Below are 24,411 nucleotides of genomic sequence, written 5' to 3' on the forward strand. Positions count from 1 at the left end.
GCTAACACCCACTTGTCTGGGATCTTTCCCAGTAACACAGCACAAGTTTGAAATATAGACAGTATACAGCCAATATTCATAACTTCAACTACAAAATGATACAGACATACAGACAGCCTAATCATAATCAGTAACTCATAACTTGGTCTTAGACACCTTATATGACCCCCTTTGCATAAGATCTTGTGCCACTACAGGTTGTAACCCATGTTCTATATGGTCCCAGTTTATATCAATAACGTCACAAGGGGATAAAATGTTATCTCAGTATATGTGCTCATTGTCTGCTGTTCTTCTCTCTCTTCACAGGTTCACTAAGGATTCGCAACCCCTCCTGCTAGACGTGCCTGTCCATTCCCTGCAGCCTGGCGACTCGGTCCTCGTTCGCACCTGGAAGGACGAACCCCTACAAGAATGGTAGAAGGGACCACATACTGTCCTGCTGATATCCCATACGGCAGCTAAGGTTGAGGGACATAAGAACTGGATACACCACTCCCAGCTCAAGATAGTGAAGGATTCCTCGTCGTTGGATCGGTGGACTGTCCAGTCTACTGGTAATTCGGACAATACTGACCTTGGACTTAGATTGCTGTTTAAACGACACAGAGGTCGGAAAGAGGATAGTGCACCTCTCTGAAGTGTGGTAAATTGTACTAATTTCACTGGTTGTAACTTTGAATTCTAAGTCCACAGTATTTTGTTCCCTACCCTTCACCTTAGGGAAACGCCATGAGTTCAACCCTCAGTATGTTTTGGTATTCTTTTCCCTTGGTAGGGCATTTTTCATGCTTTTGGTTATGGTTTTCCTGATTAGAGCCCAGATGCATGCTGGCTGGGGTCCTAACACTCCTGATTTAGCAACCAACACCTTTGAGGCTCTAAAAGTTTCCTTTGCCCGAGAGTTTAATCTATCCAACTGCTGGATATGTTCTCAAATCCCTTATCATGCGGCAGGGTTGCCCTGGAGAGCCATTCCACAGAATTGGTCTGACTTTTGTTAGCGCTGGCTTGCTATCTATGAAGCAGGTTCACCTCTCTCCCATTTTTGAGTATCTATCCCTGGAATCGCCCCAGGATGGCCAATCCTATTCCAAAATTGCACCCAAGAACAACAGTATGCTTTAAGTAATGTTTCTTGGTATCCTTTTGGTAATGCTTGGTATTTTCCACAGCCTATTAGGTTGCGTTTTGTTCCTTCAGGGCTCCTCTGTTATCAGCAATCTGCAACAGCAAATCACACCTGGTTTGCTGGTAACAATACCTGTCAATTTTATCTGTCTCCTAAAGCTAATGTCTCCATTCCCCTTCTTGATAGTTCAGGTCATGACACTGGTGAAGGTCTTCAGTATTTTTGACTTTATACTGCCCTCTCTGACCTTGCTGGCCTAAATGGTATGGCAGCTACAGGTCAGAGAGGTCGTTTTATATTTGCGGTAGATCTGCCTATAAGTGGCTACCCCATCGCTGGTACGGAAGCTGCTACCTAGGTTTCCTTGCACCTCCCCTTCGTGTCTCAGACCAACCTCCACCTGGTCGTCCCAGACAGCGTAGATCTCTGCGAGCTACCCCAGAGCCCATTAAAGAAGGAGACAGGCTAGGTATGATCCTCCTTCCATCCTATGGAGTAGGACGAATGGCCCAACTCTACCGCAGACTCTCAGTATTCTTAACCCGGTTTGCTAATGAGACCTTGGCCATAGAAGAAAGCCTCAGCTCTGAACTCTACCAACTTAGATTTTTAGCTCTGCAGAATCGACAGGCTCTAGACTATGTCTTAGCCTCTTAAGGTGGAGTTTGTGCCCTTATTGGGAATGAATGTTGTACCTATGTCCCAGACAACTCAGCAGACATTAATAAGCACACACTATCTGCCGAACAAGCTTTTAGTCCGTGGAAGGCTCAAGAACAAGCTCCTTCCCTTTTTGACTCTCTCTTTAATTGGTTACCTCACCTTGGTGGAGTAGGTTCAGAACTGATTTGCTTTTTGGTAATAGGGGTAGTGTTATGCTTACTTGTTCTACTGTTACTTACCTGTTGTAAGGTTATCATGGGAAAGGTTTGTTCTACAACCTCTGTCACACCTATGCTGATGGGTGCCCACCCTCAGCATTCCCCAGACCCAGATTTAAACCAAGCGCAGTCATCATATTATGAGAAGACTCAAGCAGGAGCTTTTTGAGTATTCTCAAAGGAGGGATTGTTGGGGACGCACTTGGTATAACCCAGGTAATTCGGGATAATGGAAGGCCATGAGAGCCAATGAAGTCCTCTTGTTCTGAGCCATAGTGTACCAGCTCCTCCATTTTGAGTTTTACTCCTCCATGTTTGACCTCAGGTTGCCCTTGTTGGGAGGGGCCACTCCTACTCTCTCAGTTGCTGGGCAGATTTAACCTTTGGGCAGGAAACTGAACTGTTAGTAGGCAGACTTAGCCTTGGGTGGGGACTGTGTGAGTGACAGATCATGTTATAATGTGTATCAGTTTTGGTTCCAGTATAAATAGTTACGTAAGCTGTTTATTTTGCACGCTTGATCTGAGTCCTGCGTGGCTCCTGGCGTCTTATTTGAGCTCAAATAAAGTTTGGTTACTTCTCCACCCTGGTGTGTTTAATTGATTGCGAAGCACACTGGGCAACGGACCCAACCGTTGCCACCCTCGGGCACTTTGTGCCGGCAACAGTATCAGCCCCTCTCTCTCCCTTCCTCTTGCTCAGGGATGCGCCACCCTGCACTGTGTCTGGAGACAGTTGGGGCACAATGCTCAAGGAGCAAAGTGAGTTCTCGACCTACAGGGGGGCGGGGGTCCCAATGGGGCCTAGCTCAAGCTTCCACCCTAGGGTTATTGGGCAGTGGGCTCAGGTAGTGGAACTTTGGAGCTGCACAGACCAGGCCTCCAGCCATGGGGTATTGTGCACCAACACCCCGGCTCCAGCCATGATTTTTTCAGGTACTGACCCCCAGCTCCGGCCATGCAACCTCAGCCTGCGGCCAGGCCCACGGGGCTTCAGGCTCCAACTCCTGGCCACATGGCAGCAGGCTCCAATCTCTAGCTCTCACCGTGTGGTGCCAACTCCTGGCCACAGATTCCAACCCCCAGGTGCTGGCCCCCCCAACCCCAGCCTTGGGTGCTGACCCGGGCTCCAGTGGGTGCTGGCCCTGGGCACTGAGTCACGGCCCCTGGGTGTGCAGCTCCTGCCCCTGGCTGCATAGTACCTGCCCCGGGGCTCTGGCCGCTGGCACTGACCCCCAGCCACACAGTTGCTGACTCCTGGCTCTGGTCACAGGACTCATTACCCACCCCCATCGCTCTTGGTCCCCACTACCTCCCCTAGCCCCTGTTGATTCCCCCTGCCCCCCAACCAGCACCACTCCAGGGCTTAATTTGTCCTGAGGCTTGCTGCAAAATGTTATATTAATAAAAATGCAAATATTGCTTTTCACAGCATTATTTTTGTTATTGATTCTGCAACCCCCCCAGGTCCATACCTAACTGACAGGGATGTGGATAAGGACATTTTTATTTATTTTTCCTAAAGTTAATCAAGAATTTTAGGAAAAAGCTGTCAGTGCGGCCACCAGCCAGTTAGTAACCGCACTCGGAGGCCACCAAAACACATGTTGTGAGACCCCCCCTTTAGGCTGCCTGTGCGGAGGGAAAGTTTTGCACCGGGGCTCGATCCCGGGGGCCGCCCGCGGCCGCTCCCCTTGCCCCACCCCTCCCGCCGCTCAGGAACTTGCTTTTTGTCGGCCGAACGAAAACCCGGGATCCGGAGGCACCGCCCTCGCCTTTAACTCACCGCCCCTTCAGCGGCTGGAGCCGGCGGAGCCGCCGAGTTTCAGCGGCGGGGCCGAGCTACGGGACGCTGCCGGGTGCAGCCGCCGCGCCTCATGAGCCTGCCCTAGGGCGGCGGGCGGAGGATGCTGCCGCCGGCAGGGCAGCTGCTCCGGAGCGCCAGGGGGAGATGGCAGCAGCCCCTGGCCGCCGCCGCCGCCGCGAGGAGCGGTCGCTCCCTGCCGGCTCCCCAGGTGAGGCGCGGCGCGGGGAAAGTTTACATGGGGCAACTTCAGCGCTCGGGCGGCGCCTCCCTCCCTTGCCCGCTGCCGCCTCCGGCCGGCCGGGCTCCCGCGGCTCTTCGTGCCGCTCGCCGCGCTGCTGGGCCGGGGCAGGGCGCGCGGGAGCAGCACTTTGGGGGGAGCGGGGCTGTGATCCCCTGCACCCCCCGGCGCGGACACCAGAAAGTTCCCCGCCGCCAGCTCCAGATGCAGCCCCGGGCTGGGCCGGAGCTTGGGGAGGGAGTTCAGCGCCGGCTCTGCGCGCTCCGGTTTGTGTGGGGCGCTGCGGGCGGGGAGAGGACAGCGCAACACATGGGGCTGTGAGTGACTCATCTAGCGGAGAGCATCTGCTTTTAACGTGAACCCGGCGTGGGGCGGCGCACCTGGAGCTAAGGCATTTGGCAGCGTCCCTTGCTTTACTAAGGGGAAGGCCGCCTTCCTGGGAGCGCGCTGCTTTTGGTTGGAGGGGAACTCGAACAGGATCAAGCGAAGGGGATTGTGCTCCGAGTCTGCCAGAGGAGGAAAATCTGTCTTGTTTTAAAAGCTCGAGTCAGGAACCTGCCCATCAGCGCTGTTTTTATAATTTTTCCACTTCCTCCAGCGTTGTTGCCCTGCTCCCTGATAGGTTGATGATGAATCATCAGGGCAAACTGTATGAGTAACAGTTGATTTAGCACAACTGTGTTATATGTCTGTTGATAAATATCTTTGGAGAGAGGGGTGTGGTGAGGAGAATGCTGAAGAAGGGGAAAGTCTGAATTTAAACAAGAAATCCTGTAATTCCAGTTTTATAAATCAGTAAATCTTAAAGTTAAAAATGGCTTGACCATGGTTCTTAAAAGGATATTGGCAGGTTTAGCATTTTAAGGTGTTTTGTTGTTGTTGTTGTTGTAATTATTAGTAACAACCCAGTAGATTACTGAAACTGAAGTTTATTACCATCATATTTAATTCTCACCATTTATGTTTACTATTTCAACCTAAAGCTAGCATGGACAATAAAACTACATTGTGGAAACTGCAGTCACTTGTTCAGTTTCTGTTCATAATCCTTACCAATTTCTGGCTCAAACTCCAAAATAATTCAGAAATAACTGCACTTTCAGCGCTGCAGGGGGAGCGTTAATAATATTGTAAAATCTTGAAGGTATTTCTCAACATTGGGCTTAAAAATATTTTTTTCCTTTTTTACACAAAAAATATACAAGTCAGCCATGCTGACAATGCAACTTTAACTCAAATATTGTCTTTTGTATTTTCTGTATTCAAATTAGACTTGTATTGTTTTGAAGTTGGACTGAGAACAGCAGGGTGACCTGGTAGGTCAGGCTGCAGCATTCAAACCTAGACTATTTATCGATGCAAGGATCCTGCTGTGAGGATCTGACTGCAGCATCTGGAATGTCAGCATTCCCGCCCTGCTTACTTTGTCTTGGGAAGCAGGCTATTTCTCTGTGATGTGCAGGTTGAAAGAAGAGCTTTTTGGATCAGTAGTGATGAGGCAGGGGGCACCTGTTTATAGGGATAAGGGAATAGTACTGGGGAAACTAATAAACAGAAGCATATAACTTGCTAGTTATTTACCTTTTTATGTTTTGCTTTTGTGTTCTTTGTCTACTACTGTTTACATTGCCTATTTAGGCTGTCAGTAGTTCTTTGGTTAGGGGCCATCTCATGCAAGTGTTATACAGTACCTAGGATAGTGAGCTTTGTCTTCACTGGGACATCTAGGAGCTGCTGTAATATAAACACTAATGGTAGCAGTGCTGTGTGGGAGATCAGGTTTGGGGCTGGTGCTTTCTGGGTGAGGACAGTTGCGAAGGTATCACCGACAGCCCCAAGTGACTATATGGATATCTGAGTGCTGCTGACAGGCTTTGAAGGAGTCCAGCTCTTCATCAGGGAACTGATGGCTGTAGTAGAATGAGGCTTTGAGGTTAGGAAGTTTAATGGAGACAAGGGAGAGAGAGAAGGGAGCCTTTGAACCCTACGATGAACACAAAAGGCCATTGATGGATCCAGATTTATGAAGGTATCTGTATTGTGGATTTCATTTTTCTTCTATTTGAGGTGAACTAGTAGCTAGGAAATGCCATGTCCAGTTACATGATGTGATGGCTGCTCCTGATTTCCCTGCCTTAAGGTAGTAGCATTCGAGGTTTCCTCTCTTTTCTTTCTCTTCTACTCTTAAAGCTGTTGGGGAAATCCATGTAGGTTGCCCTTTTGAGGGCTGTGGTGCCCCATTGCCTTATTCTCAAAGGGCATTAAACTTGTAAAAATTAGTTAATTAAATCCCCGCCCCTCCCAAAAAAGTATAGTGTTTAGGTACCAAACCTATTCCTGAGTCCGCCTGTCAATTTATGTGCATTCAAGTGGTTATTTTAAAATGGCTTTTCTTTGTCATGTGTGGGAAACCCCCCACAAAAACCATTGAAACAGATTATCTCAACAGGGAAACAGTGAAATGGTCTATGCACAAAGTGCTGTTAAATGCACTGAATGCATAAACAAACTGAAGGCTAGCAATTTGTAGTTCATAGTTACTTTCACTTCTACTAACCTTAAACATTACCTGTAAAATGAGTAAATTAAAAAAAATCACTCTTCTCAGTATTTTGTTAGTATCCCATTAAGAAATCTTTTTTAAAAACCCAAGCCACTGTCTGTGCAAAAAGCGTCAAAAATGCTATTTTTAAAAGAAAGGTCTGTTGAAATATACAGTTCTGTGGACATGTCCCGAGGTAACTATGCAGGGCTGCCTAGAGGGGAGGAAGGGGCAAGTGGGACAATTTGCCTGTGAGCCCTGGCCCAGCAGCGGTCCGGGTCTTTGGTGGCATTTCAGCGGCAGGGGAGCCCTTCAGTCACTCTGGGTCTTTGGTGGCATTTCGGTGGCAGGGGGCCGTTCAGTGCTGCTGAAGACGCGGAGCGACTGAAGGGCGCCCCACTGCGAAAATTGCCACCGAAGACCCGGACTGCTGCCGGGTGAGTACAAGCGCCGCAGCTCCCTCGCTTTCCCCCTGGCCCCCTGAATCCTCTGGGTGGCCCTGTAACTATGTGACTGTGTACTAATAATCTGGAAAAAGGAGACAAATGTAGTTGACAAGTTCCACTGTCAGGATGTTTTTAAATTTTTACTATTAAAGAGTCCATCCAATTCTTTTAAAAAAGTTTGCTCTGATGAAGCGTAGCAAAATGTTGGCGCTAAACTCTCAACCTATTCAAGGACAAAATGTGTGACTGGGACACATGACAGACACAAATTCATAGAGGAAGTGTAAAAATTGTTTGGTTCATTTATTTAACATATGCAAAGTTTCCCTTAACTGAATTTTCCTGATGCAGTGTTCATAAAGTCAGTTGAAAGCAATGAACAGAGTGGACACTGGCTTTGGGTGGAATATCAATTAAACTGGGACTAAAATGGATGACACTCCGTAATGAGGTACAGGAAAGCAGTATGGTCTGTGGTCATGTCTTCACTTGGAAGGAAGGTGTATTTTGCTAATGTGTGCTGGTGGAGTTAAACCCTGGGAAGGAGCTTTTCCTTTTTCCTTTTCCTTCCCAGGGTTTACTCTGACTGTCTAACACACATTAAAAATACAACTTGCTTCGTCTATGTTTTGAAAATCTAGTGTTGTTAGAGCAGCACATAACTCCAACACATACTAAAGAAGTGGAATTAAAGACTAGGCTGCTTGCTGTGCTTAAACTCTTTTAGCTTAGCCCATGTTAAAGACAGTGCAGCCAGGATTTTATCTCATGAGTTCAGTGACAGATGTTGTCATTAGGTTATAATTTAAAGATGATTTTTTTTTAATTAAACAGACATTTCCGTGGCTTTTTTGGAAGCCAAAAGCACTGTAGCACTGTGAACCTGAAAGTGAAAGTGATTATAACAAAAGTGAAATTGACTTCCCTAACTGCATAATTATTGAAAAATAAACAGGGCGTAGAAGTAACAAGCCAACTGTCTACGATTTTCCCTCTCAAAATCTAAAATATTATCATCAAGGAAGGTAAATGTGTTACATCATTTGTTTGATAGTTTAGTGTTAAATCACAAGTTGTGGGTCTGCAGCACAGTTCATTCAGCTGAAGCATTTGTTTCCATGTATGCCTCTTGTAGTAATTGACAGGGTACTTGCATTGAAAAATTGTCTCAACAAATCAACCTGAGCAATTTTGATTGGTAAAAGTGGCTGAAGGCTCACTCAATTTAACACAAAGAAAATTTCCCTAAGGCCGGGTGTATGTTAGGAAATTAGGCAGGTATAACTATGTCACTCAGGGGTGTGAAAAATCCACACTCTCCTGAATAACACAGTTATACCGACATAACCCCTTTTGACCTAGCTACCGCCTCTTGTTGAGGTGCAGTGCTGTGAGTGCAGACAAGCCCTGAGTGTTTTCCCAGGGAAATGCTTTCCTGATTAAGTGACTTGGACTGTAATTATAAATTTTTTAACTAACTTTTTGAGTTACCATTTCTCTATCTGTGGCGTTATATCCATGGGATGCCATTGTCCTGTGTACTTTTTTTTTTTTTTTTTTTTTTAAGTATTTGGATCCTGGCTCTAGAGAGGCAGGATTATCCAGTGTTTATGGCACTTGCCCAGTGCTTAGGAGGACAGAGTTCAAGTCTCTGCTCTGCCACAAACTTTGTATTACTTTGGGCAAATCTCTTAGTCTTTCTGTGCCTTAATTTCCCTATCTGTAAGATGATATGACAGTACTTCCTACTTCACAGAAGGGTTGGGCAGATACATATATTATTTGGGGCACTCAGATACTATGGTGATGGGGCCATATAATTATTTAAGATAGCTAGAATTTGTAAATAAGCAGTGTGACTTTTTGGTTAACAAATTAGCCAGATGATTTGGAACCAAATGAAACATAGTGTAATGCCTAAAAGGACAACTGGATATAGTTTGTTTGGAAAAGCAGGGAATCATGTCTCTTGTTGTTTTTCTCAGAAAGCAGTGTCTCTAATTGTCAGCATTCCAACTGAGTGGTTTTCAGACAAAATGAACTAATCTGCTGATGTTGCTGTTCACAGGAATCCAGTTTTGAGTAATTACTAAGCCTTCTGACTAATGCTTATAGAAAAAGCTGCTTCATTTTGTATTATTGAATCTCCTATGTCTCCTGTATGCTCGCACCTCTCTTCCCTACCCTCCCCCCCCCCCCCCCCCGGGGAATTGTTTGTTTTTATAAAGAGGAGGTTTTGCAAACTATGAAGCATTTATTTGATGGTGCATTTTTCTGGCAGGCTATATAAAGTAAAGCTTGTGACCCACAAAACACTGTTGTAGTAACATTTATGAAAATCTTAGTGTTTTTTAAAATTATGGTTATTTTACAGAGACTAGGTGGGTGAGGTAATATCTTTTATTTGACCAGCTTCTGTGAGTGAGAGAGACAAGCTTTTGAGCCACGCAGAGCTCTTTCATTATTATTATTATTTTATTATTATTATTAATTTTATTGTATTAGATTATTTTACGGACAGTCAAACCTAAAATTTGCCAATGCTTTCATTTCCCCATGATTATTAAATCTTGTTCTTACTTCTCTGACACAGATGTATTGCTTGCACTCTTTTCTTGAAATAAAAAGTTTCTCTTAGCAAAATCCCAGTGGAGGGTAGATCTATAAACACAGAAGTCAACCTAAAACACTTGATTTTTCTATATGCTATTATTGGTGTTCATACATAGCACTGAGCCAGAAAATATTTCTAGGGTTACCAGCCTTCCAGGATTGGCCTGGAGTCTCCAGGAATTAAAGATAAATTTTTAATTAAAGATTATGTCGTGATGAAATCTCCAGGAATACATCCAGCCAAAATTGGCAACCCTATGGTACTAACTTAAGCCTGAGTTTGCAAATTATCCCAGTCTTTTTAACCATGAATGCTGAATCTCTGTAAGCCTGGGATTTGTTGCTTCTTCCAGCCATTTGCAGACATAACTAAACTATGGGCCATCTGTACTGGGGATGCTCTTACTGTTGCAGAAACACAGTTGTGGATATACTAAATCAGTACAAAATAGGGATTGCATTCATGTGGCTTTCCTTGGTTTGAAGCCAGGGTAAGCTGTGCACATCCTGATTTAAAAACTCAGCTCAAAATCACCCATGCTGGTTTCAAATCAGGGGAAGCCACTTGAGTACAATCCCCATTTTGCACAGGTGCAATTCATCCACCCTGGAAGTCTGCAGTCAGGAAGCTACATTGGTACAAATATCTCAGGTATGGACAGGGCCTTATTTTGTAACAGGTAACAGCAAGAATGTGGATAAGGAGGGAAATACCATAATCTAGACTAGTAGTTCTCAAACTTTTGTACTGGTGACCCCTTTCACATAGCAGGCCTCTGAGTGCAACCCCTTCCCCCCCCCCCCCAAAAAAAAATTTAAAAGCACGTGAACACCGTTATTAATGTTGGAGGAAAAGTAGGGTTTAGGGTGGAGGCTGACAGCTCGTGACCCCCCTCCAAGTAATAACCTGGTGACCCCTTGAGGGGTCCTGACCCCCAGTTTGAGAACTTCTGAACTAGACTCTGTAAGTATCAAGTTGGCTTTCAGTAGGATAAGAGTTGCAAAAGTAGAAATTTTAAAAATTTGAGTGTGTTCATATTTTGTTAATTCAAAATGTTTCCTTTTTTGGTAAAGGTTTATTAAAAAGTGGTCTTATGTTTGAGGAACAACTATTTACGCACCCTGAAAATGTGATTTCCTGTGAGCCTACAGTGAAATATACAGTCCCCAGGAAATTTCTGCAGTGTGAAAATGGACAAAACAAAGTTGCAGACATTTTTGTGAAAGAATATTTCAGTTCTATTTTATGTTCTGAGAGGCCTAGGCAGGTAACCCTGTTGCTGAGGGGAGAGTCTTGCTGGTTGCAAATTGCACCTGGTTGGAAAATCTTTGTTTTGTTTATCTGCAGGCAGCAGGAAAAAATGTTTTGCTTCAGTTGTCAATAATATTCACATCCTGTTTAAAAAAACATCTCAAAGTCACCCATGCTGTGATGCCTGCAGCTAGTAAGCTGTTGACCAGTTCCACAGAGTGAATTTTCCAATCCTTCCCTCTTCTTCTTGCCAGCTGTCTCAAATTACTGTAATGCTTCCAGTGTTCTGAATACCACATTTTAAAATTCAGTTGTGTATCAGCTCCTGAGCAAACACCCCAAATGTGTAAAAATATCCAAAGGGCTATTTGAAATTTAGTCAGTCTTGTTTTCTTTCCCCTTCTCCCTGTGCTTCACTGTCAAGTTTTATAGTGGATTCTATCAAAAGCAACATCCCCAGAACAGTGCATGCAGCAGCCTGAAAGAAATGAATCATCACTTAGTCTCTGCCTTGCAGTTGAATATTCTAAATAAACTGCAGCTTTGTACAGTTTAACCCTCTCTTATGCCTCTGTTTCTAAACATCAGGCCAAATCCTCAGCCCCCCCTGCTCAGGCCACTTTGAACCATGGGACTATGGGGAATTCCCTGACTGAGAGGGAGTCTGTATAATCACTCTATGTGGCCTATTGATATAGGAGGTTTATTGGTGGTGGGAAGGGTCTGTGGGTAGAGTGTTTATATGCTGCAGTGAACTCCAGCCAGTTAAATGACCCTAGGGGTAGAATAGCTTCAGGGCTGCTCTAACTTTATGATGTTTTATGCCAGGGGCTGAACTGGTCACCAACACGCTTGGAGGTCAGGGAATCCTTTATGGCTTAAAGCCCCACCCACTCAGGTTTGGAATGATTGTCGTTTTGTCAGATCCAACAATTGGGAAGAATAGATAGTCTTCCAATATTGGGAGACTAAATAAATATTAGTCTATAAAATTACTTCTCTACACACATACCTCGTTCTAGACACGAGAGGATAAAAACCCAATAAAACACACACAACCCCAATAAAGTGTGTATTTATGGAGAATGTATGCACTTGTCATGACTTTTTAGCAAATAAATGTTCACAGATGCTTTTAAAAAAAGCCATTGTGCATTCCTCACTCTTGTTTCAGGGAACATGCCTGCCTCAGCTGGTTCATTTTGTTGGCCTTCAATGTTGCATCTATGCCAATATATCATAATGGAATTGGGACTGGATGTTCTCCATTATTTTAGCTGGCAGTTGGGATATGGCTACGTTCTTTGAGATAAACATTTGCTCACTGGAAAGACACCTGTTGTACAGGGCAGTTAAAACTCACTGTCTCTTCTATATATATTTACATCCACAACTCCTCACTGTCTCCACTCTGAGTGTAGATTCTGGAATCAAAACCAGTGAGTTGCAAGGAAGTATTCTTGTGCGTATGCATGTAGTTAACTGCAAAATACCATATTCTATGCCTGTTCACATTTTAAGAGTTTTGTAATAGCCAGCTTTATTCAACGTTTGAGGCTGACATCTGCTGTAGATAGAAACAGAATTGTTTAAAAGACATTTCTTAGAACATAAAATTTATAGACGTGTAGGACTGGAAGGGACCTAACTGCGGGAAATGGATTAATTTGGGAATGTAAAACAAATCTCTGCTTCCAGAGAAGATTAGAATCATTGTGATCACACATTGTGTCACTAAAAAAGTATACATATTTAAAGACATCTCTTTATCTGTTAGTAAGATCTTGTATTATTAAAACTTTTTAAAAATCTTTCCTTATCACGTAGGCTGTTTAATTTTTGCATTTTGGTGGTTTATACTGAATGAGAAGTGAAACTGAACATTCCATTTGTGTAGTTAGTTTATTCACCTTCTATTTATGAAACGTTTAAATTAAAACTAACTGTTGACTTATACACACAAAAAAAGACCAAACACCTTATGGAAAAATTTTCACAAAACAAAATTGAGCAGAGGATTGGAAACAAATTCCTCTTGGCTTTGAATTCCAAACCTGATTCCTTCTAGGACCTTGAACAAGGCATTTCTCTCTCTTTCTCTATCTGTAACCTGAGGATGATACTTAACCTACTTTACAGGGCAGTGAGAATCAATCAGTAAAATGTCATGAGTGCTTTTAAGGCTTACCACAAAGCACAGTATAATTGTTTAAGTGACTTATACAAAATAAATGCTTGGTTTAAGAACTCTTCTGGGCTGCACCTTTCCCCCTTTTTGTGCACTTTCAATTTTTCTTTAATCTTCAAACATTTGATCCAGAATGATGTTTTTCTGTGAGTTTACTGATTCTTTGTGTTCAAGACCATGTAATCAAATCTTTCAAGACAACAACCAGTCTGCAGTGATAGCACTGCTGCCATGATCCCAGGGAACAATGAACAGTACACCTCCCCTCAATAATAAGCCCCTGCTGTGACATTGGCTAAGTTCTAAGGCAGGACTCCTTATATTAATTCCTCCTCCTGACTAGTTTCTCTTTTCTCTTGTTGGCTGTTTGGTAATGATGAGGGAACATGTTTCCCTGTTCTCTAGGTGGCTATGCTTGGTGTCTCAATATTGAACAAGAATCTGGTGATTATCTTGCCGTGGGAGGGCTGGGAGGCCTTTGATAAATTCGCCATTGCCCATTTCCCTGGCCACCAACTTATTCCCTGCAGCCAAGCCTGTCTGGAAAGCAGGGCCGGCTTTAGGAAGTGCAGGGCCCAATTCAAACAGTTTCGACAGGGCCCTGCACTTCCTGTAAAAAAACACATGGGGCTTGTATTTACCGGGCGGTGCTCTTAGTCTTTGGTGGCACTTCGACAGTGGGTCCTTCACTTGCTCCAGTTCTTCAGCAGCACTGAAGGACCTGCTGCTGAAGTGTCGCCGAAGACCCAGAGTAAGCAAAGGACCCGCTGCTGAAGTACTGTCGAAGACCCGGAGAGAGTGAAGGACCAGCCGCTGAAGACCCAAAGCGCTTCCAGGTGAGTAAAAATTAAAAAGGCACCTCTAGCCAGGGAAGGGATTCTCACTGGGTGCGGGGCCCGATTCGGGGGAATTGGTGGAATAGGTCTAAAGCCGGCCCTGCTGGAAAGCGCAATGAGCATTAAACCTGGTCATTAGTTGTATGCTTGAGCTGGGAGATGGACAGACCTGGGAGCTCTCGCCCCCTTCCCCCTCCACCCCCCACCCCCACCCCGGTCATCCAATGGTTCTACTGAATTGTCAGCGATAGACTTACATCCTCAAGGGGTCCTTTGAAATCCGGATTGCCTCAACTGAGACTTTATTTTTATTACAGGATAGTAACAGAGGATCTTAAAAAACAATCCTTTATGTGGACTGTGGCTTGGACTACTGATTGTCCAAAGCCACATAGCAATTTACCAATGCACACCCCTTTGTGTTTTTATATTGTAGTGGATTCATGATACGTAATTTGTAGCTTCACTGTTGTGAGGAGAGATGGCTTAAAATGGAACACTTGATCTGAATCCCTGCTGCATTTTGGGAAAGTTCAGATCCAGGCTGCAGGGGTCAGGCCCATCTATAGTGAAATAAATGTCTCTTGTTAGGATGACTTTATTCGCCATAACTGTGTATGTAAAGAAGGGAGTGAAAGTTAAGACTGAAAATTAGTTGGCTGCCTACCTACTAAACATGGTAACCTTGTAGATTGCAAAGTAATTCTCTTTAATCCAGGAAGGATTGGCAGCAGAACTATGGAATCTCATACCTAGTGAGCAAGGAACAAGAGTGCTCTGGTGACAGTGACGAATAAATGGGTAGACAAACAACCTCGATGCTGTGTACAATGATTAGGAGGTTCTGTCTTCACTGTTGCTTCTGAGAGAGCATTTAACATTATTTTGTTTGCCAGATGGTTCTTTTATCTGCTTATGCTATTCATTGAATTTCTCTGCTACTCTATAGGCTTGTTTGGGATGCTGAAACAAAAAGCCTCTACACTGTAAACAAAATACATTTTAAAAGATGCATTTATCATGGATAAGCACAGAGTATATGTCTTTAAAAAGATAGAACAATTTGAGTACCCTAGACAGTGATAAGATGTCAATTGCAATTTGTTTTTACTAAGAATAAACAATGCAAATGCAGTTATCTGTCCTTACATTCACTATCAAGTTTTTTTTTAAACTAGAATTATTTGACAACCTTCACATTGTAATCTGGTGCTGAAGAAATGCAAACTGGTTCCCTGCAAGAAATGTTTCTTACTTCACCTGCAAAACAGGTAGCAATTCCAATCCATGAATATCTCCTCATTGCTGGAGGAAGATGTGATGGGGGACCCATGAGGCTGCTTTATGATGAGCCTCATGAGGTATCTTTAAATGGAAGTCCTGAATGTTTGTCACAGCGGAGGGGAAACCTTATTGTTTCCTTCTTGAACGTTAATTTAATTACATCACAGAAAAATCATTTTAGCCAGAGACACTCACTTCACCATGAAAGGATGATTACAATTTCCTGTCTGTGTAGTACAGGTATCCATTCTGACTAGAATGCCCGTGTACTGCTTGCAAAATGTACGGATAGTTGGTTTTTCTTCCTCCAGGACATGTTTATTTGTTTCTTCTTCATAGTTCATATGAAATATTCACAGTTTGATATGTTGTGTTTAATTTTTTTGAACCAGTCTCCTTCCTGCCCGAGGTAATAGATTGCAGTGTTGGCGCTACTGGAGAATCTGACCATGCTTCATTATGTTTAGTCATGGGGGAGAAGGGACATTTTGTAGGATACTTGGATCCAACATCTTTAAAATTTTATTGAAAGAGCAGGAGTCCCATGCCTTCTGTAAATTAATTTTTATATTGTGGAAATGCAGAGAGGCCAACCAGGTGCTAGATGCTGTACAAATATAGCAAGTGACAGTCCCTTCCCCAGAGACCAAAGTTAGAACTATAGTAATGTTTTGGTGATGATTAATGATGCCTCAAACTTACATTGTAAGTAGGCTTTGTCATAAACAGATAGCTAAGGGTTAATGTCTCTTTCACCTGGAAAGAAGTAACCTGAAACACCTGACCAGAGGACCAATCAGGAAACAAGGCTTTTTCAAATCTGGGTGGAGGGAAGTTTGTGTCTGAGTTCTTTGTCTTCTGCCTGTACGCTCTCAGCTATGAGAGGATTTCTATCTCCTGCCTTTCTAATCTTCTGTTTCCCAGTTGTAAGTACAAAAGATCAGATAGTGATTTATGTTTTTTTTTGTATTTACATGTGTGTAGTTGCTGGAATGTGTTAAATTGTATTCTTTTTGAATAAGGCTGTTTATTCATATTTCTTTTAAGCAATTGACCCTGTATTTGTCACCTTGATACAGAGAGACCATTTTTATGTATTTTTCTTTCTTTTTACATAAAGCTTTCTTTTTAAGACCTGTTGGAATTTTTCTTTAGTGGGGAACTCCAGGGAATTGAGTCTGTGCTCACCAGGGAATTGGTGGGAGGAAGAAGTCAGGGGGAAATCTGTGTGTGTTAGATTTACTAGCCTGACTTTGCATACCCTCTGGGTGAAGAGGGAAGTACTTCTGTTTCCAGGACTGGAAATAGAGAGGGTGAAATCACTCTGTTTAGATTCACGGAGCTTGCTTCTGTGTCTCTCTCCGAGAAGGGAAAAGGTTTATTTCCCTTTGTTGTGAGACTCAAGGGATTTGGGTCTTGGGGTCCCCAGGGAAGGTTTTGGGGGGGACCAGAGTGCCCCAAAACACTCTAATTTTTTGGGTGGTGGCAGCTTTACCAAGTCCAAGCTGGTAACTAAGCTTGGAGGTTTTCATGCTAACCCCCATATTTTGGACGCTAAGGTCCAAGTTATGACAGGCTTTAAGGAAAGTATTTCTTAAAGTAATTTTGATTTGGATGATGTGTTTCTAAGCTTTTTTTTTTTTTAATCAACTTAAATTTTCACAGTTGTCAGAAATGGAGGGGATCTGATAATTGTAAGAAAGTAGACATTGAAATACAAAAGGGCTATATAACCATTTAAGCACACATTGTCAACATCACATGTCAAAATATGCAATGTAAATATCCTCAGATTAAACTCTAATAGGTTCTCAAGCAGCATTTTTCTTACTTTGCCTGTCTGTCTGTAAATTTCAGTTGATAGAAATACTTTTAATCGGTTTGTGTGTATGCAGTGAAATTGAAGTTTACCGACATCTACTGATTACAACTTAATCCTTCCAAACCTAATTATAAGCTTCCCTCAGAGCTGTAACGAAGGGGCGGAGGATTCAGTCCTTTTAATGAAATAGTGCATGTTTGATGCTGAATGGGAATTCTGATGGCACTATGACTATAGTTAAAGTGGTTGCTTTTAGTGGAGTAATCTTGGAGCAGAATGTATTGGATCTTGCTCTAGGTTGGGGTTTGCAACTGAAATTACTTACAACAAATGAGGATGGATTAAAACTGTCTAAAAGTCTTTGAAGAGATGGTAAACCAACAGCATAACTACAGAGAAGTGCAGTACCATCCTAAAATATAATCTAAGCACATAGTAGTCCCAGTCTTGCACTGGCTGTAGAGAAAATCTGAAGTCTGCTTTTGCATAAATACTAGCACATTTATATAAATGCCATTAAAAGAGATACATGTGTCATGAAAATGCTGTTTTGAAATCAGTATATCATAATCTCTTGCAGCAAGTAAATTAAAGTCCATTTATTTTTGTCTGAATACTGGTGACATAATAGAATTTTCAGAAACCTTCTTGATCCATTGCTAACTCTGAAAACTAAGCAGCTGAACTCCCATCACCATCCTTCCAACGGTATAGCTTTCTTGAGCTTATTTCCATTTCTGTGACCAAAGTATATAAGTTTGTGCCTTTTGGTTTTCAAGAGTGTCAGTGTCTCTCCAATAATATTTCTAGCTGTTCTAGACTTGGGGTATGTCGCAATTTTGCAGCGCTGGTTGTTACAGCTGTGTTAGTACAGCTGTATAGGGCCAGCGCTGCAGAGTGGCCACACTTACAGCAACCAGCGCTGCAAATGATGTTAGATGTGGCCACGCTGCAGCGCTGTTGGGAGTGGTGCATTGTGGGCGGCTATCCCACAGAGCACCTCGTCCCATATCGGCGCTGTGGCTTGTGGGAAGGGGAAGGAAGTGTGATTGTCTTTCCGCTTCCTGTTCCTGTTCCAACGCCCAGCGGTGCTTTGTTACACATGCGGAGCAGTGTGGCAGCATTGTGACTTTACAGCGCTTTTTCTACAATTTTTTTTTAAAAATGGATCCTCAGCAACTGACGACCTTATTGATGAATGTTGCCAGCACATCGCGCTTGGCAGTGGAGCTATTCCTTCACCTGCAAAAAGTGAGTGATAGTGAGAGTGACAGTGAGTCAGACGATGATATTGAATTGCCTCACTGTGAAGACAGTACATTGCTTGTGGCAGTAGCAGATTTGGGCTCAAGAAACCAGCACTCAGTGGTGGGATCAAATCGTCCTGCAATCCTGGGATGACGAGCAGTGGCTGCAGAACTTTCGGATGAGAAAAGCCACTTTCATGGCACTGTGTGCTGAGCTCGCCCCTACCCTGCGGCGCAGGGACACGAGATTTAGAGCTGCCCTGCCAGTGGAGAAATGGGTGGCTATTGCAATCTGGAAGCTGGCAACTCCAGACTGCTTCAGATCGGTGGCGAACCAGTTTGGAGTGGGGAAGTCTACCGTTGGAATGGTGCTGATGCAAGTTTGCAGGGCCATTAATCGCACCCTGCTAAGAAGAACCGTGTGTCTTGGGAATGTGAAGGACATTGTAGATGGCTTTGCGGAAATGGGGTTCCCTAACTGTGTAGGGGCAATAGATGGGACTCATATTCCTATTCTGTCACCACCCCACCTGGCATCCGAGTATGTTAATCGCAAGAGTTATTTCTCCGTGGTTCTGCAAGCGCTTGTGGATCACCATGGACGTTTCACTGACATTTACTCAGGATGGCCTGGAAAGGTGCACGATGCACGCATATTTCGGAACAGTGCCCTGTTCAGGAGGCTGAGGGCCGGGACTTTTTCCCCAGACCGCAAGACCACAGTAGGGGACGTGGAAATGCCCACTGTGATCCTTGGAGACCCCGCTTACCCCTTAATGCCATGGCTCATGAAACCATATACAGGGAAGCTTGACAGGAGCAAGGACCGGTTCAACTACAGGCTGAGCTGGTGCAGAATGACTGTGGAGTGTGCTTTTGGCCGTTTGAAAGCTCGCTGGAGGTGTCTTTATGGGAAGCTAGATTTGATGGAAAGCAGCAGCACCGCTGTTATACCCGCGTGCTGCACCCTCCATAATATTTGTGAAGGGAAGGGTGAAAGATTCAGTGAGGAATGGACCTCCGAGGTTAGACGCCTGGAGAATGAGTTTGCTCAGCCAGAGAGCAGGGCTAATAGGGAGCCCCAGGAAAGGGCTTCAAGGATTAGGGATGCTTTAAGGGAGCAATTTGATGCTGAGAGCCAGCAGTAATGTTTGATGCATTTGATGTGCTTTGCTCTACCTCATTGTGTATTATTTACCACTTCCAGCAGCAATAAAACGTAGTGAAAGAAATAGAAAAAAAAAAAAACTTTATTCAACATACAGTACAAAACATGCAAGGGGGTAGGGGTGGTTGACAGTACATTTACAGGTTTTACTATGTCCTATTTTGATCAATATTCACTGTCTGTTGGACTTCAGCATTACTATGCTGCAGAATGATGGGGGTGGAGTGAACAGGGTAAGAATTATAGTTATCAGGGCTAGTAGGTGATCTTATAGGTGTTGGGGGCATCTGGAGATAATAAGGAACTGTCTGCTGGAGAAAGTTGTTTTGTGAATATACAGAGTGACAAGGAAGAGGGCTTTGGGAGGGCTGTGGGTTAGCACGGTACATATTTGTCTGCATGGCTACAAGAGACTCGAAAGACTCAATTTGGCGAGACAGGAGGCTTATCTGCTTTGTTGTTTTTTTTGGCAGACAATTCCTTTCTCCTGCTTTCTGTTTGCCTACACAATTCCTTTCTCCTGCTTTCTGTTTGCCTCCATTCATGTACAGTCTTTCTCCACTCCTGTACACTGCTTCTCCATTCCTCTGTCTTCCTACTTTCCCTGTTGTAGTGGCTCAGAACAGACTTGATCAATTCCTCTTTTGATTTCCTAGGATTGCGTCTCAAGTTCTGCAACCTACGTGACGGCGGTGATACAGCTGCAGTAGTCAAGGTTCCTAGAAAACAGAGAGATAGAAACATGTAATACACAGAGGCATCATTGTTTATTATCAAATTTTGAAGGACTTTTGAGACTGTAGGTAGCATCCTTCTCACATACCTCACATAACACAGAGAGGGCAAGCAAGCTAAGTCATGGCGAGCAATGGGGTGAGTGTTTTTAGCAAAAATTACCCCTTGGGAGTGGGAATTGACCACTGGGTCGCTGGGGTTTATCAGCAGTGGGTACAGGGGGTAGCTGGTGTCCTGAAGAAGGGACAGTAGTGAACAGGAAGGTGGTGAGCTAGGTGCTTGGGGGGTTGGGGGTTTTTTTGGTCCGCTTTCAACCCGTCCTGATACTGGGGGGGGGGGTGGAAACGTGGTGCTGGATGCCTGCACACCACGTGGCTGCCTCCATGCTGGGAGGGTGGCTGGGGAACACGGCAGCACACCGCGGGGCTGGATGCCTGCTTTGGGGGGGTGGGGAACACCGGAGCACACCGCGGGGAAGGATACCTGCTTGGAGGGGGGTTCAGGGGACACCAGAGCAAACCGCGGGGCTGGATACCTGCTTGGAGGGTGGCTGGGGAACATGGCAGCACACCGTGGGGCTGGATGCCTGCTTGGGGGGTGGGGGTGGGGAACACGGCAGCACACCGCGGGGCTGGATGCCTGCTTGGAGGGGGGGTGGGGAACACCAGAGCAAACCGCGGGGAAGGATACCTGCTTGGAGAGGGGGTTCGGGGGACACCAGAGCAAACCGCGGGGAAGGATAGATCAAATCAATGGGCTATTCCACGTTTAGGCATGCATGCAGGCAGCCATAACCAAAATCCTCCTCTCCCAAAACATTGAAATCTACTTACCACGAGCACGATCCTCAGCTTCCTCCTCACCGTCAGCTTCCAGCTGCTGCGACTGGCTAGCCTCCTCCGGGCTGGAGAAGAGATCCTGGCTGCATGTGTCCTGTGACTCCGGGGTGTCTCCCTCTATGCCAGTAGCCTCACTGTCTCCGTCCTCTACACCATCCCCCACTTCTCCCTGCTCTGAACTCTCTATCGTGCTCCTAGGATTCGCGGTGGGGTCACACCCAAGTATGGCATCCAGCTCCTTGTAAAACCTGCAGGTTGTGGGGGCAGCTCCTGAGCGGCGATTTCCCTCACGGGCTTTGCAGTACGCACTCCTCAGCTCCTTAATTTTTACTCTGCACTGCAAGGCGTCCCGTTCATGGCCCCTTCTCATCAAGGACTGCGATATCTGACCATACGTATCATAATTTCTCCTTGTGGAGCGCAGCTGTGTTTGCACAGCCTCTTCTCCCCACACACTGAGGTCCTGCAGCTCTGCATTGGTCCATGCTGGGGCTCATTTGGTGCGTGGAGGCATGGTCGCTGAGTGATTGATAGATTAATTGCACTCCACACCTGGCTGAGCAAACAGGAAGGGGATTTTTAAATTTCCCGGGCCATTTAAAGGAGGGGTCAGGTGAGCACAGGGCAGTGGAGTTTGCTTGATTACCAGAGAGGCTTCCTCAGGTATGCTGGGATACCTGCTTATTCCACGGAGGTCAACAAAAACGCTGGTGAGTGTCTACACCTGATGACCAGCGCTGGATCACCAGCGCTGGATCCTCTACACCCGAGGTTCGACCGGGTGTACGGCCAGCGCTGCAAACAGGGAGTTGCAGCGCTGGTAATGCCCTGCAGGTGTGTACACCTCCTAAGTTGCAGTGCTGTAACCCCCTCACCAGCGCTGCAACTTTGTGGTGTAGACAAGGCCTTGATTTTACAAATAGGGAGGAACTCATTGAGAGTTTGAAAGTAGAAGGCAGCTTGGGTGACAGTGATCATGAAATCATAGAGTTCACAATTCTAAGGAAGGGTAGAAGGGAGTACAGCAAAATAGAGACAGTGGATTTCAGGAAGGTGGATTTTGGTAAGCTCAGAAAGCTGACAGGTAAAGTCTGTCAAAGTTAGACTCAGGACTCAGAGTTTGTCAGACCACTCTGTTTTATTAGCACAGCGCTCTGCTAATAACACTCAGATAATGTGAGCACCATGCAAGGCACAAACTATCTTATTTATACAGATAAAAGGGCGAGCACTTAACAAGATAACAAAGGAAGCAGAATCTGATAAGTTTACTTGGGCTAGGCATGCATATCTTATTTCCTCTGTTAATGTTTCGCCATTAGCACCCTTGTTTATGCCTAATGTTTCTTTTTCTGGCACCTGTATTTCAACATTTCTTATTTCTGCTTAAAGGTACATACAACATTTCTTTAATTCATTCTTATTTTTACAGTTTAATTCATTCTACTTTCACAAGTCCCATGGGAATCAAAACTGAAGGGAAAAACACCTGAGGAGAGTTGGCAGTTTTTCAAAGGGACACTATTAAGGGCCCAAAAGCAAGCTATTCCGCTGGATAGGAAAAATAGAAAATGTGGCAAAAGACCACCTTGACTTAACCACGAGATCTTGCATGATCTAAAAAATAAAAAGGAGCCATAAAAAATGGAAACTTGGACAGCTTACAAAAGATGAGTATAGGCAAACAACACAGGAATGCAGGGGCAAGATTAGAAAGGCAAAGGCACAAAATGAACTCAAACAAGCTACAGGAATAAAGGGAAACAAGAAGAATTATTATCGATACATTAGAAGCAAGAGGAAGACAAGGACAGGGTAGGCCCACTGCTCAATGAGGAGTGAGAAACAGTAACAGGAAACTTGGAAATGGCATAGATGCTTAATGACTTATTTGTTTCGGTCTTCACCGAGAAGTCTGAAGCAATGCCTAACATAATGCATGCTAATAGGAAGGGGGGGGGCGTAGGTTTAGAAGATAAAATAAAAAAGGAAGTTAAAAATCACTTAGAAAAGTTAGATGCCTGCACGTCACCAGGGCCTGATGAAATGCATCCTAGAATACTCAAGGAGCTAACAGAGGCGGTATCTGAGCCTCTGGCTATTATCTTTGGACAATCACGGGAGATGGGAGAGATTCCAGAAGACTGGAAAAGGGCAAATATAGTGCCCATCTATAAAAAGGGAAATAATAGGAAACTACACACCTGTTAGTTTAACTTCTGTGCTAGGGAAGATAATGGAGCAAGTAATTAAGGAAATCATCTGCAAACACTTGGAAGGTGGTAAGGTGATAGGGAATAGACAGCATGGATTTGTAAAGCAATCTGATAGCTTTCTTTGATAGGATAACAAGCCTTGTGGATAAGGGAGAAGTGGTGGATGTGGTATACCTAGACTTTAGTGAGGCATTTGATACAGTCTCGCATGATATTCTTATCAGTAAAGTAGGCATATACAACTTAGATGGGACTACTATAAGGTGGGTGCATAACTGGCTGGATAACTGCACTCGGAGAGTAGTTATTAATGATTCCCAATCCTGCTGGAAAGGTATAACAAGTGGGGTTCCGCAGGGGTCTGTCTGTTTTGGGACTGGTTCTGTTCAATATCTTCATCAATGACTTAGATACTGGCAAAGAACATACACCTATTAATTTTGCAGATGATACCAAACTGGGAGGGATTGCAACTGCTTTGGAGGATGGGGTCATAATTCAAAATGATCTGGACAAATTGGAGAAATGATCTGAGGTAAACAGGATGAAATTTAACAGAGACAAATGCAAAGTGCTCCACTTAGGAAGGAACAATCAGTTTCACATATACGGAATGGGAGGAGACTGTCTAGGAAGGAGTATGGCAGAAAAGGATCTAGGGGTTATAGTGGACCACAAACTAAATATGACTCAACAGTGTGATGCTGTTGCAAAAAAAGCAAACGTGATTCTGGGATGCATTAACAGGTGTGTTGAAAACAAGACACGAGAAGTCATCCTTCCGCTCTACTCTGCGCTGGTTAGGCCTCAACTGGAGTATTGTATCCAGTTCTGGGCACCGCATTTCAGGAAAGATGTGGAGAAATTGGAGAGGGTCCAGAGAAGAGCAACAAGAATGATTAAAGGTCTTGAGAACATGACCTACGAAGGAAGGCTGAAGGAATTGGGTTTGTTTAGTTTGGAAAAGAGAAGACTGAGAGGGGACATGATAGCATTTTTCAGATATCTAAAAGGGTGTCATAAGGAGGAGGGAGAAAACTTGCTCACCTGGCCTCTAAAGATAGAACAAGAAGCAATGGGCTTAAACTGCAGCAAGGGAGGTTTAGGTTGGACATTAGGAAAAAGTTCCTAACTGTCAGGATGGTTAAACACTGGAATAAATTGCC

At 44.4% G+C, this 24,411-nt stretch overlaps 1 protein-coding gene across 5 annotated transcripts in view; it reads left to right on the plus strand.

The window, feature by feature from the left end:
• The window catches only part of MCUB (mitochondrial calcium uniporter dominant negative beta subunit), a 109,130-nt gene that overhangs the window by 12,804 nt on the left and 71,915 nt on the right, over nucleotides 1-24,411 (plus strand). Inside the window, exon 2 of one of the 5 annotated variants that reach the window (XM_030564574.1) lies at nucleotides 2,716-2,774. In XM_030564574.1, the coding sequence (XP_030420434.1) occupies nucleotides 2,716-2,774 (59 nt within the window). Of the gene's footprint in view, nucleotides 1-2,715; nucleotides 2,775-3,860; nucleotides 4,028-4,259; nucleotides 4,375-8,013; nucleotides 8,071-24,411 lie in introns of those variants that run through there. The other 4 variants (XM_030564575.1, XM_030564578.1, XM_030564580.1 and 1 more) reach the window with 4 other exon arrangements.

The sequence above is a fragment of the Gopherus evgoodei genome, chromosome 5 (assembly GCF_007399415.2).
Source record: "Gopherus evgoodei ecotype Sinaloan lineage chromosome 5, rGopEvg1_v1.p, whole genome shotgun sequence".
NCBI classification, from domain to species: domain Eukaryota; kingdom Metazoa; phylum Chordata; order Testudines; family Testudinidae; genus Gopherus; species Gopherus evgoodei.